The sequence below is a fragment of the Cotesia typhae genome, unplaced genomic scaffold (genome assembly GCF_013202065.1).
Source record: "Cotesia typhae breed Kobodo isofemale line unplaced genomic scaffold, CoteBio_Ctyphae contig_4, whole genome shotgun sequence".
NCBI classification, from domain to species: Eukaryota; Metazoa; Arthropoda; class Insecta; order Hymenoptera; family Braconidae; genus Cotesia; species Cotesia typhae.
The window spans coordinates 7,090,329-7,104,760 of NW_027423748.1; the positions used below are offsets into that span (position 1 = coordinate 7,090,329).

General features: G+C 28.1%; 2 protein-coding genes across 2 annotated transcripts in view; one reads left to right on the forward strand and one right to left on the reverse strand.

Moving 5' to 3' along the window:
- The window catches only part of Mgl (low-density lipoprotein receptor-related protein megalin), a 106,987-nt gene that overhangs the window by 19,809 nt on the left and 72,746 nt on the right, over nt 1–14,432 (forward strand). The window lies entirely within an intron of this gene.
- The window catches only part of LOC141527040 (uncharacterized), a 31,853-nt gene continuing 22,725 nt past the window's right edge, over nt 5,305–14,432 (reverse strand). Inside the window, exon 3 of the mRNA XM_074242288.1 lies at nt 5,305–7,950. Coding sequence (XP_074098389.1) covers nt 6,463–7,950 — 1,488 coding nt within the window. The 3' untranslated portion in view covers nt 5,305–6,462. The remainder of the gene's footprint in view (nt 7,951–14,432) is intronic.

The window sequence follows — 14,432 nt, forward strand, 5'->3', positions numbered from 1 at the left end:
TTTTTATCGGGCATCAAGTTATTTTGGTAGTATACTAATAATAATCATAATCACTTAGAGTTTGAATTATATTGTGTCAAATTTCTTGTTATGAACCCAAGACCTCTTAATCACCGTGGCAATTACTGATAGTGCTTGAGCTTTATTTCCCATGCCGATATTTATAAATAGAAGATTACGTATTCAATTATTATATTTATTTTTAATTTAATTATTATACTGATGGAAAAATTAACTTCATTAAAAAAAAAAAAAATAGTGGACCCGAAAAAATTTTAGTTTTTAATTAAATTGAAAAGTTTTTGAATTAAATTAAATTTTTTTGGTTGCTTAAGAAATTATTAATTAATTAAAAAAATTATTAATAAATTAAAAATTAATTAATTTAGTGTAAGTACACTGAAAAAAAATTCTTGACTGAAGTGTAAATTTTCTTGGCTCAAGAAAATATTAAGGAAATTTGAGAATTTTTCTGATTATGCCGCATAAGATTACACTGGATATAATCCGAAAAAATATGCCGTATAATTTATATTATACTCGATAGTATAATCTTTTCATTTTGTTCTTTCCGTGTAGTTTTAATATTTTTTCTTTTTACATTTTGACGCTCAGTATTTTTTTAGATGTTTCATTTATTTTCGAATTTTTTAACGGAAACTATCCAACGCGCGAAGAGTTAAAACTTTGATGATTACGGTAATTTGTTCGTACTTCCTTGTGGGAAAAAAAAAAAAAAAAAAATAAAAAAATAAAAATAAATAAAACAAAAAATGATAAATAGAAGGGTGCCGTTGGTTAGTTTATTATTTCGTATCCTGGGAGAGGACATTTCATGAGTGTGGACATAAACTAGTCCTGATCGATCGAACGTAATAGTCGATTAATTACCATTACATCGCGATAGAAAATGCATACCCAGAGATATGTACAAGTCATAATTCGTACAATGAACTTTCAAGGCCAATTATTTTTGTACAAGAAAACCCTTCGTAGATATGATATAGTCTTTACCGTTCTATAAGTCATATCGATAATACGGCAATCATCAATGATAACTAGGTAATCCAATAAAATTATTTTAATTATCTAATATCAACTATCAAATCTTGATGACTTTATTCTTACCGTGGGAAATAAACAAATCTATTTTATTATCCCTTGGCAATTAAAAAAAATCAAAGTCAACAGTTTTTATCTATTTAATATCTAAAAGAATAAAAATAAAAAACCGAAGACTATCAAGATAATTATAAATACAGAAATAATTATTCGCTGCATCCCCTTTCCATTTCTTCTCGTATCTTATGCTTCCTAGTTAAAACGAACATGCTTTTTCGCACCAAGTCTTCGAGCCTTTGATATATGATCGTCCGATTATAAAAAAGTCTCATAGTTAATTGTTAATTTCACTTTAAGGATTTAAAAATTTTCATTTTTTCCATCACTTTACTATTTCTTATTTCTACTGTTATGTTATAGTACAAAAACTTGTTATTTCTCACCTCTATGTGCCGGGAGTCAGAAGAGTAGACTCGTAGTACTGCTATAAAATAATATATGTAAGTTATCCTGTTAAGCTCTTTATTACACTCGGAATCCTGCAGCCACACTTTTTATCCACAGGACATAAAATTATTGATGGAAGATGCTAGATGCTAGGTGAATGGTGAATCTTGTACCTGCTAAAATAAGTAACAAATCGAGCTGGATGCTTCACTTTATCAGTTGATCGCATCTTTCTTCATCTCACATATATGTATTATATATACAAAGCACAGCAACATCTATGTATATTTTGGTTGCTCATTTGAATACAATATAGTTATAAATTACATATTTATTCGTCATGGAGTTTTACTTTTATTTTAATATTATTTTAATATTCCGAATGCAAACCGGGTTATCAAAATATACCTGTTTAGACTTTTTTTTATAAAGTTCGAGTATATGTAACATGTGCTTATGATTAATTCTGGAATTAACATCCTCATGATGTTAAGATACATACGAGCATTATTTACGTAATGATATTAATAAATTTTTATTACTTAAGGATTTATCAACTTTTTTTTAATAAATGCAAAAACTTTAATTACTGTGCAATTATGATACAAAGTAGTATAAGATATGTTCTTGAATTTTTTATTCATTTGTTGGAATCTGAGTATGCAAGAAAAAGAATAGTTGAATTTTACAGTTTATAATTCTAATCCAATACCTGCTTCAAGCTAAAAACTGATACAAATTATTTTTACAAAATTTGTAAGATATACATTCTAAAACTGTAAAAATAACATTTTTATCAAATACAGTTTTAAGTATACTGATTTTTAATATTTCAAAATATACAAAGAAAAAAAAGGCTTATTGTGAATTTTTTTTGGAAAGATGAAATTATTTTGAGACAAATTTAACTTCAGCTAGTAAAATTTTCATTTTGCTAAATATTTTATTAAGTTATTAAAATTAGTTCTCCAATAAAGATTTTTTTTTATTGAAAAATACCTTGATAAACTTTAAAAATTCGACTATTTTTTATTTGTATATGTACAATCAACAATTTGAAAGTCTTTAAAATCTTTTCAATTTATCAGTTCAAATATTTACAGTTAGCTTGACTTCATTACATAATTACTAATAATAGCTCAATAATTTTTCCTAGTCAAATGACACTTTAATAATTGAAAATAGTTTAGAATAATAATATTTCATAACATAGAATAATGATAAAACGCGGTTAGAAGATTGGCTTACGAGCCGCAGGCGATTAACTGAATGCTTGTTGCTCGAGTCTTAAATATACATTTGTATTAGATGTATACTATAATATACAATAGGGTTTATTAAAAAATACTGAAAGCACAACCTGGAAGATGCCTGCAGATGAATTGCACCGATTTTAAATTAGACTCAATAGCGGTTAGTAACTGGGTTTGACAGTTTGATGAAAAGTTTAATCAAATGGTAGGCCGTTTGTTGACAGTTGATTTGTTTTATACATAGGTACTGTTTACAAGTGTGACATAAAGTGCAAGTTTAGTGCAATGTTACTGAAGTTAGGTTGTTACACGAGTATCTTTGTTATATTTATATTACTACAACTGTATGGGACATTAAACTATATAGTTTGTTATATTTTAAGGGAGCCCACGCTTTGCACGTGTGTAATCAAATGAAGTACAAAATTCAAGACACAGAAGAAAATTATATAATTCTATAAAAAAATTAAATGGAGTCAAAAGAAAAATTTTGAATCAAGAAAATCACTTTGAATAAATTAATACTAGCAACCTTCTTAAATGAAGTAGAAAAATTCTTGAGCTAAGTAAAATTTAGTTAAATGATCTTCTCGATTCAAGATTTTTTCTCTTAACTCAAGTTAATTTTTTTTATCCAGCTTAAAGGCACAAAATAATTTCTTTTTTCCAAAATATCAGCCGATATATGCAAAAATAAATATTATTTTCATATTCTTAATGCATATAAAATTTGTCCATGACTATTTTTGGTGATAATACATATAAAATAAATATATTTGTGAACATAAATTTTTTATGCAAAAATTGTTCATAAAAAATCCGCAGAAGACCACTTTTTATAAAACTTTATTTGTAGTTTGTAATTTAAAGATTTTTAGTTGTTTGAAACTTACAAAAGTATGAAAAAGGATGTTCTAACTACGTTATTATAAAATTTATTATATATCAATAACATATTACGGTACGTAATAAATGATCTATAGCAAGTCTATAAAGAATATAATCGCATTGAACCTCAGGTAATATAAATTTAACGCCTCGAGCAGTATAATACCCGAGTACCTATGGATAATTGTCTGGATTCATATATTACCTCGATGTAAATCACCTTATAAAATGATAAGTGACACTCGATAATTTCCGGCTGGAGGGAAGCAAAAAATAGTTTTAAACCCCACGAAAAAATAGTGCCTGTCTGAGCTACCAGAATACATTATATTACATGAGTTAAAAAATAATGTGGAATAATAGCAAAAATGGATGGACAAGGCAAAGGTTGAAGTGGTAATTCGTAATGTTAGTTGGTTACCTGGCTGACGATCCATTCAGTTAGCGTCTCAACTCGTTACGTTTAGTTGTTAGAAATATTCTCTTGTGTACTGGCAGGACGTAACGAGCCCAGAGACTTTACGCGTCCTGCTCATAATCGTTAACCGCGATAAAACGGAGAATTCACTTGTGTGTGTGTAAGATACTCTCCTTGTGGGCTGTTAGATTTTTTAGAAAAATTTATCTCGGGTTACTTGCAAAAAGAGTACCTACACAAGTAGCCGTAAACAAAAAATAAAGTAAATAAATAAATAAACAAACAGCTATAGAGTACTTTTAATGGCGGAAAACGTATCTCAATGTCTTGAGTGCGGATTGGCTGGATAAACGGTGTAGTGTCTGGATCTCAACCATCTGGGATTTCCGGTGGTGTATTATACTCAATTGGCTTAAAGTGACTTTTCTTTAAATAGAGAAAAGATCACAAGATAAAGTACTGTACCAGTCTACTCTTTGATCTCATCACATCACTATCAACTATTTTATGTCATCAAGACAAAGTGTAACCTCGTATATCTAAAGATACTTTTATATACTGTAGTTGTACCTGCCTGGAAATAATAATACAACTTAACTCCGACAGCAAAGTCTGGCACTACAGCAGATTAAAGTTCCTCCAGCAGTTTATTTCTTGCGGTTCTTCATACACTATTGATGTCCAGCCGTCCTTTTGCTTCACTTCATCTTGGTTGGGAAAAATAAATAAATAGAAATAAAAACCACGCGTGAGATTCTTGTGCGATCTTAACAAACTCAATGGATCTTAGATATATGTATAATATGATATATGATACAGATTTAATTATTCGACGGCATAATTTCTTTATGTTTTTCTGACCCTATAAAACCGTATCATATTTTTCTCATCGCGATATGTCCATCATATATTTATTAGAAATGAGTTTATAATTGACAGATGGACAGATTTAATTGTTATTTTATAATCGGGCCAATGAACGGATAATTAAAGTCAATTAATATATCGTTTTTGTACAAACAATCAATGAAGCTATATATGACCGCTTAATTTTTGTTTTATATTTTTATTCGCTTTGTTATAAGTTATAATTAATAATTATAGAAGAATATTGTGAATAAGGAATAATAAATAGAAGTTGATATATTTTTTTTTTTAATAATTATTATTGAATATTTAATTAAAATTTTAAATTCCATTATAAGCTTATGTATTTCAATGAAATATCACAAGAAATGGCATCTAAATTTTATATTATAATTATTAATTTTAATTAATACTAAAAAATAGTTATAATAATTTTGTTGTGTGTTTAAGTCACATGTTGACTCTAACGTGACATTATTTACATTTATTGATAAATATAAATTATAATAATTATTATAAATCGTCGACGATTTCCTATACGTCCCCATTGCAATTTTGAAAGTTAGTATTAAATACTCGTTTAACGTTAATATATTTATTTATCGTCAGTCTATGAGATTAAATACATTGTTGCTATTAAAATGGCAATGGGATCTGGTGATATTAAATATATTTATATTTATATTATCATCATTTCGATCCATGAGAATATTCTTAATCACATTTTCAATTAAGTGTTAAGTCTATTTTATTTACACATACTTTATTGACTTTTAAAGTAATTATTTAAAAAAAAAAAAAAAAATAAAACATTAAAATATAAAATACATATATCAATAACATGCTTACAAAGGGGATAGGAATACTTTGTAAAATTTTTAATAGTTATAAATAATTTTTCTCATTGCATTTTAAAATTATAAATTACTTTTTAATTACATAATGCTTAAACAAAGACACTTATTATTATTTATGCACACACATACCTACACACATTAGTTGTGACGTAAATAAATAAAATGTTTTTTATTTTTAGTTATTTTCTTTTTTTTTTTAATTAATTTTTTTTTTTAATAAATAAATCGCTACATTATAATAAAATCGGACATATACATATATAACCATCCGAGATTCGCAAGGAGATTATCATCAGCCTCTTGCTATTAAAGTAATAATTATAATCATCATCATACTGTCGCACTTAATTATTTTTATCTAAAAAAATTAATTATTTAAGTCTCTATTATTCTCTTAACGCGAGTTAATGAATCTCGGTTGTCTTTTATCCCATTTATTATATTCATTAATGTATATAATTATTATTTTGATTAGTAGTTTAATAAAACGTGCAAAATATTTGGGATATTTAATCATTATTATTTAACAATAATTAATTATAAATTACATTGATTTATTGACGTATCCATTATTATTATTTTATAATGATAATAATAGTAATAGCAATAATAATAATAAGAATAACAATATATACACTTTACATAAAGTCTTAAAACACGACAAGAGTTTTCACATAGCGAGTCTCCGAAACGGGAACGAGGAATCGATTATAGATCGATTTAAATAATCAATTAGCGGTCGGCTGGCTTCGATAGACTCTAAAATAGATTGCGTAGTCGTCTTGGCATAGTCTTCGGTTCTCTCCGGCGGAGTGGTGTCCATGGTTGTCATCAGGACGCCATAATCAACCGGGGAAATCCCGTCATCCTCGAGAGTCTCATCCTCGCTTTCATTAGAGCCGTCGGTCAATAAATTTTCAGTTTCCAGGGCGGATAGACTAGTATCTAGAGTTGAAATTTCCGTACTACTGGGATTCCCCTCAATTTTACCGACATCTAAATCATCAGTGTCCTCTTTCTCATCCATAATTATCTTTGGATTCTCAAATGATTTAGTGGCTTGATTGGTGACAGTTGTCGATGGAGTTGATGCTGATTTACGCTTAATGAAAATCTCCCAAGATGACTGAGTTGTTGAAGTCGGCTCGTTGAACCAACTAGCCAGTGTTGCGTTTGAGTTCTCCGATGATGGAGCCGGCACAGTTGTTCTTATCGATCTTCCTGGAAATTTCTTTTTTGATGGACTTAAATTCTCTTTAAAAATCAGTCCCTTAGACTGTTGGACTTCCGTGGCTGGAGTTGAGCCCGCAACGTCGACTAAAATTACTTTTCTTGAATTATTCAATTTTTTATTATTTTTACCTTCTTTTTTCTTATTATTGCGATTATTATTATTATTATTATTATTATTATTATTATTATTATTATTATTATTATTATTATTATTATTATTACGATTATTACTATTGTTATTACCGTCATTTTTGTTAACTAAATCTATCCGTGACTTTCTTTTAAGGACAACAGTCGAATTTAATAACTGTCGCCTGGATAATTCATCAACAGCGGTTGAATTATCGTCGCAGGATGATCTTTTAGCAGGACTGTCATCGCTCCCATTAATATTGTCCTCGGTAATATTATCAGAGCACGGTCTCTCTTCCTTGATATTTAAATTACTATTTATGTTTGTGTCACAGTTTGAATCGACTTTATCATTTTTCTCGCAGCGTCGTTTGCGTTTTTTCCGTTTTCTCCGTTTTCTACAGCGGAACCTGTCGCGGCCGTCCTTCTCCTGGGTCGGGAAACTCGGACAGATCGATTGTTGTAGATTTTGGTGATGCTGCTGGTGATGGTGGTGTTGAGACTGTTGTTGCTGATGGCTCATATGATGGTGCCTTACTTTGTGCTGGAGACCCATCATTCTTGCTTGCAAATTTTCAACACGATCCGGCGATACCACGACAGTCATCACTCGGGCGTAACTTGAAAGCCGGCCTAAATTATGACCCCGGGCTTGAACTCTTCGCGGCTGTCCGTGACGGTTTAAACCAACGTAAAGTGTTTTACGGGGTGTCGACCATCTTATTGAGCTGTATGTGTTGTAATTGTGTGCTTCAAGGGTCTCGTTAAATACGCAGTCCTCGGTGTAGTCCCGCTGAAATCAGATAAAAATAAAATAAAATATTACTATGATAAAAACATGTAATTAATAATACTTATTAATTTTATTTCATTTTAATTACTTATATATATACTAAAAAAAATTAATTTAATTCTAGAGAAAAAATTTTGAACCGAGAAAATTATTTTTAAGAGCTTTATTGTCTGGATTTAAGTAGAAAAGTTCTTAGACTGAAAAAATTTTCTTAATTTAAGTAAAATTTGCTTGACAATGAATTTTTTGTCTTGATTCAAGACAATGAAATTCTTCAAAATTATTTTCTTAGTTTAAAAATTTTTTTCTTAAATCAAATTAATTTTTTAATAAAATTTAGTATAATGGTTTGTATAAATTAAAAAATTTTGAAATTCCATAAAAATATCATCTTATCAGTCAAAGTTTTTTTTATTCATAATTTACAATTCTCAGCAATCACATAGTGACTGCAGGTTGCTAGTTAATATTAATGCCACAGTAAACTTTTTATTGAATATTTAACCGATTATCTGAGAAATAAAATTAGTTGAGGATAATTTGAGTTTAGTTTCTTATTCTTGGTGTTTCAGCTTTTGAAGATAAAATATATTCAATGTAATGGTGATAGATCGTTTTTAGGTATCGCCAATCGAGAATCCTACACTTTTCCTCCTTCCTGAATTCTTTGTAATGTAATGTAATGTAATTCAATGGTTTTCTCATCTTATTCTACGGTATAGTATAAAATAGCTTAGTACTATACCGGATTGAAGAGTGAGTAGATACCAATAGCTGTAGTATAAAGTTGAAGTAGGATAATATGTACAAACCGAGATGTTGAATCGATCACGTAACTTCCTAACGAGACTCTTCCGCTGTCACGCGTCCTATTACTTTCAGGTTTTATTTATTTAACCGTGCAATAAGACATTTATGGAACCAGCGAGTTCAAGTTCAAGATAAAGAACTTTAACTAGCGTACAAAGTAAAGCGTATACACACTGCCAGTCAATTTCCTCCGGGTATTTTATATACATAAACTAAAGAAGTGATTCATTACTTTTCTGTTTAAATAAAATATTAAATTAATCTGCTATAGTACTTTTAAATTGAAGAACAAAAAAAACGCTGCCGATTTAAAATTTAGATTTTTATTATATATTATAAATGTGAGGATATATGTTTGTAAAAAAAAATTTATAGACATGTCGGATAATTTTTTATCCGGTGGTCATTAAATCGCCACGCGAACGTAAGGGATAAAAAAAGGTATGAGGACACCAGTCATCGTCTTCACTGTTATGTTAGTTGTTATGTACTATACATATGTTATATTATACTGTATGTATACTATATAATGTAATACGTTACTCTTGAGTCTTGACTGCAGTGTATATGTAGCACTGGCATGGCATCACACACTTTATAACTATACTACACTTGGGTGATCGTATTGCTTAGATGCTGCTGCCAGGCAGTCGTAACTTTCATCAGACATGATTTATTGTTAAAAACCTACTCTTCTATACTCATGCTTAAATTAAGGCAAATGTACCAGTCAGATGAAATATTCTAGTTTAATTTTAGAATTTATATTTTTTAATCTTGTAACCATCGGTATAAATAAATTTTATTGGTCAGGTAATGCATTTTTTTGCTAAGTGCCCTAGTAATGTAGAGATAAGAAAACAAAAGTTTAATTTTAGAATCATATTTTTCTAAAAAAATCTGGATAAAAAATTACGACATTAAATATAAAATTTTTTTTATCAATTTAATAAAAAAAATAAAAATTAATTGACGAAAAAATGTGTCATCGAAAAAAAGTAAAATTCATACATTAAAAAAAAAAAAAAAATAAAAACTACATTAAATAAAAAAAATTTAAGAAGTATAGTTAAAAAAAAATTAATTGATCATTAACTTAATTATAGAAAAATGTTTCTTTTAAAAAAAAGTTTTATATCAATGAAGACTTTTAAGAAAAAAAAAATTAATTTAGCGGATTTGTGTCTTAATTAATATTTATCTACTTTAAGACGTGTATCCAAATAGAGACTTTAAAAAAAGCGCTATGAGGAATTTATAAAATAAAGGGTGTTAGCAAGTCTACTAATGAAATTTATTATACACAGGAAAGTGTGTTGATAAAAAAGAAGTTTAACAATAAAAATCCATATTAATTATTATTCCTGTAAATTTAGCGGTTAGAGTAATTTAGAAAATTGTCATGTGATTTAGAGAGTATTAAATAATGGTGAGATGTTAAGTGTTAATAGGCAAACTGCTGTCGAAATAATTTTGTTCGGGATTCGGTTTTTATTCATATCAGGCATATTATATAGGATAATACAAACGCGCCGAGATCATAAAGTTCGAAAGAATACGATGTCGATGGCGTCGAAAGACTTGCCAAAGATTGTCAGATGGGAATCTTCCGAATACGCATTTCTTTATTTTTTATCTTCTATAGATATAAAATCTACATTTTTATCCATTTTTATTTAAACATGTACGCCTTTAATCCTCGGAATTAACTTATAACGTCATAAATTTATACCAGCAAAAAAGGGCAAAAAAACTGAAATAGAGTTATTCAAGAACACCGATAAATTTTGAAAAAAATATTTTCTAAAAATTGATTCATTAAGTACAAAATTTTTTTTATCGCTCCAATTTATTTTTTGTTTCTCTCTCTTATTTTAATTTAACATCCAGTGATTACCGTACGTTAAACAGATTACCACCCGTACCGTGTCGACTCGTATTTCAATCTGTATAGCCTCCTAGCTTTTTATAAAAATTAAAACTGCTTATATATATTTTGTTTTATTTATTCTATTTAGCAAGGAGTTAAAGTTTCCACACTGTCACGTGCTGGCTGGTTTTAGCAACGAAGTTAAAAGCTAAACCAAAAGGATACCGATACCAATGATACTGTATCTTTGTCCTTATCCTTTTAAAGTAACGTCAGAGTCCGTAGGATAGCAGCCTACCAGCCGTGTAAAAAAATCAACGGGGATTATTTAAAAGCATTCTCTTTTACGAAACCTAAACCCTTTTATTTATTTATTTATTTATTTTTTTTTTTCCATCAGCATCAACATCAACATTTAATCCTCACCATACTCTTATATACTCTTGCTCTCACTTGGATAATTTTATTTATTTTTTATACCGTGCAGTATATTATATTATAAAACTATTCTCCTGAGCCTTTGAGCTGAGACAAGTCTCAATGGCATGAGTGCGACGTTAAACCGTCCATCATAATATTTGTGCACGTGTCAACGGTTTGAATTATATCGTTAGTATCCATATCCATCATATCCTTATAACGTATAACTTATAATACTTAGCCTCAGCTTGCTGCTATATTATACATATATATTATATATCACATATGTATAAGCTTTTATTTTCTGGCGAGTAGAGGCATTATACCCAATCGCATTTAAAATATACGCGTATGACTCACAAACCTTCTTAACCTTTAAGATGTAATGTACTTAAACTTTTAACACGGACATCCCGACGAAAGCTTCGCTTGTTTATTTTTCGCTATGAATAAGAATACAAATACATTTTTTATTTACTTCCATAAATTTTACAATTGTTTATTTACTTGTAAGTACTCAAGGGAATTCCAAATAACCAACTTGTGATGTACGACCACTGAGACAAGATAGCAAACGTGTTAACTTTAACGAGTCTTTCATTCAGGAGATCTCATGAAGATAAAATAACCAGATACATATAGAGATGTATAGTACTGGTTATTTATTATAATCATAATAATTGCAATGACTGAAGTGACGATAGAGAATTTTTTTTTTACTATGAATCATTTTTCTTTTATTGACATAGCATTTATTGCGATTGAATAAGTTGTAGAGGTCAAAATGGATACGGAAGTTAATGTGGAGTTTTGTAGGCGAATTTAAAATGTTTTGGAAATCCAATGCCTTGTTTAGAGTCTAAAATTACTCGCTCGGATTTCATATCTTACGAATGGTGGTAAATATATGTAAAACAATCACGATGATAGAATAACATTTTTTATTTTAAAATAGAATCGAGTGTTTTCATTACTGAAAATTTTTATTGAAAAATTTATAAATAAATTTATTCATAAAAGATATAAAAAAATATATTTATGCATAAATTTTTTTTCAAGAAAACAATTTGTATAAAATATTATTGTATTGTATAACAACAAAGTCTAAAAAAGATTTATAGATGATATTTGTATTAATGTATATAAATTGGCGTATACAATCTAAAGTATATTAAAGTCATGGTGAATATATATAAGACCGAGAACGAAATTTATATTAGCCAGTGAGTGCTAATTTAGTACTCCAATTGATTTAAGACCAGCGTAGATATTACGCACGTATTAGACTAATATTATTCTAACTAACAGCTTTCTTTTTTTTAGAGTAATAAATTTGTAGGGTAGCACATTTTTATCTAGATCATTTTGTTAGACTAGTAAACTATTTATCAGAATGTCAGCGTTAGTATATTTTGATTAGTAAATTTATACGCTAAAAACTAACTTTATTCAGCCATTGACATTCACATTGAATTAGAAGGAAGCGTAGTATTTAAATTTTGGTGAATGAAACTAAAATAACTTTTGGACTATTTAAAAATGAATATATTTTATTCATCCGATCTACAAAAAAAAAATAAGGCTGGTTATTATCTCGTATGGTAGTCAATCCTATGATATGTTGAAGGTTAAAAAAAAAATTAAAGCCGCGTGGAAAAAAAATAATAGGACTGGTTATTATCGCGCACAGTAGTCAGTACTCTTTTGTGTTGAGTAAAAAAGGGATGGTAGTGGTTGCTGTATAAAAAGTAATGATCCCTCTCAACACAGGAATCAGTCTTGTATTTTTTGTCCGTGAGGTTACAATTGTTTTTGTAACACATGAGCCGAGAAAAAGTTCGTAATGTGTCGGCAAAAAGATCAACTTCTATCACTATAAATTCTTGGTTAGTTAATTTAATTAAAAATTAAAATTTAGAAAAATTAATTTTCTTGAGAAAAATTTGAGGATTGAAAATTCAAATTTGGTTGCATTGTCATCATTTTTTTTTTAATTTAAATCTTAATAAAATTGACAAAATTTCAATTTATCGATTTACTAAAAATAAATTTTTTATTTTTATTTAATAATTCCTTATGTCGATTTTTTATAAAAATTCAATTGAAAAATTCTGGAGAGTTGAAAAAAAAATTGTCATCAGTTTTAAGAAGAATAATTGTTCATTTCACTGTCAGTAGTATTACTCAATAATAATCGGTCAATAGATATTTTACTACTTTCAAAATTGATACCTGTATAAATTATTAAAAAATTACCAAAAGTACAGTGTAGTTATTAGAATATAATCACGCGATAATTAGCCTTTATAATTGATAATTTCCCAGAAAACTAAATGAGGATTTTTTACCGACTCTTACGGTATTTTGGCATGCTTCTAAGTTTCATAAAGTTCCCATCTTCGGAATCTTATAAATAGGGATTCCAAACGATAATTATTACCATGGGAAATAATTTCCATGTATTCCCATAAAATTATGAGTTATTTAGATGAATTACCATAGGAATTTATAAGCTTTTTATAATTTATTACAGATTCTTGTGGCTTCCAGCAAACTCATATCTAACATCTCAATTCTTCTTAAAAAATAAAAAAAAAAAGTAAATTTCGAATTATAAAATATTATTATTTTATTTTAATAATTTATTTTTCATCAGTGGCATTTGTGATTAATTGATACGTTTATTCGAATAACCATGCATTATAATTATGCTAAATTAACTTTAATGAACTTGTACAGTATAAAAAATGAAGAAAAGTAAGAACTCGGAGACTATAAAAAACTTGCTCTTAAAAGTTGTTTACAAAAGGGCAGACAGATTAATTATATACTCTAAACCAGTAAATTCTTATTCTATTTAATTATTCAAATAACATGAAATCAATCACAGGATGAGAAAAATAAATAAAATTATTTTCTAGTTTCTTATTGTTCACTTTTGCACGAGTTTACTTTTCATCTTACTCGACATATTATTACATACATTTTTATACTTTGTAGAGGCATGCTGCAACCGACATCTGTCTGAGCGATTACATATTATGTTGCATTACATCAAATAGGGGATCCTATTTATTACTAAAGTCACGCTCATAAATTGTCTCACTATTAAAATTAATGATTTTATTCTAAAAAGTAAAGGAGAAATTCTAAATTTAATCGATGCAATTTTTTTTCTTTTTTTTTTTCCAAGAATATGATTTATCGAAATGTAACTCTAGACGATATTGTAAGAAAGGAATTGAATAAAAAATTTTAATTAAGTCGTTGGCGTTTAAAATTAGAAATAAAAAAAAAAATTGTTGATTCTTATCGTCGCGTCAAGGAATGAAAATTTTTTACGAAACAATTTTACGACGGCATATTATTATATATAGGTATA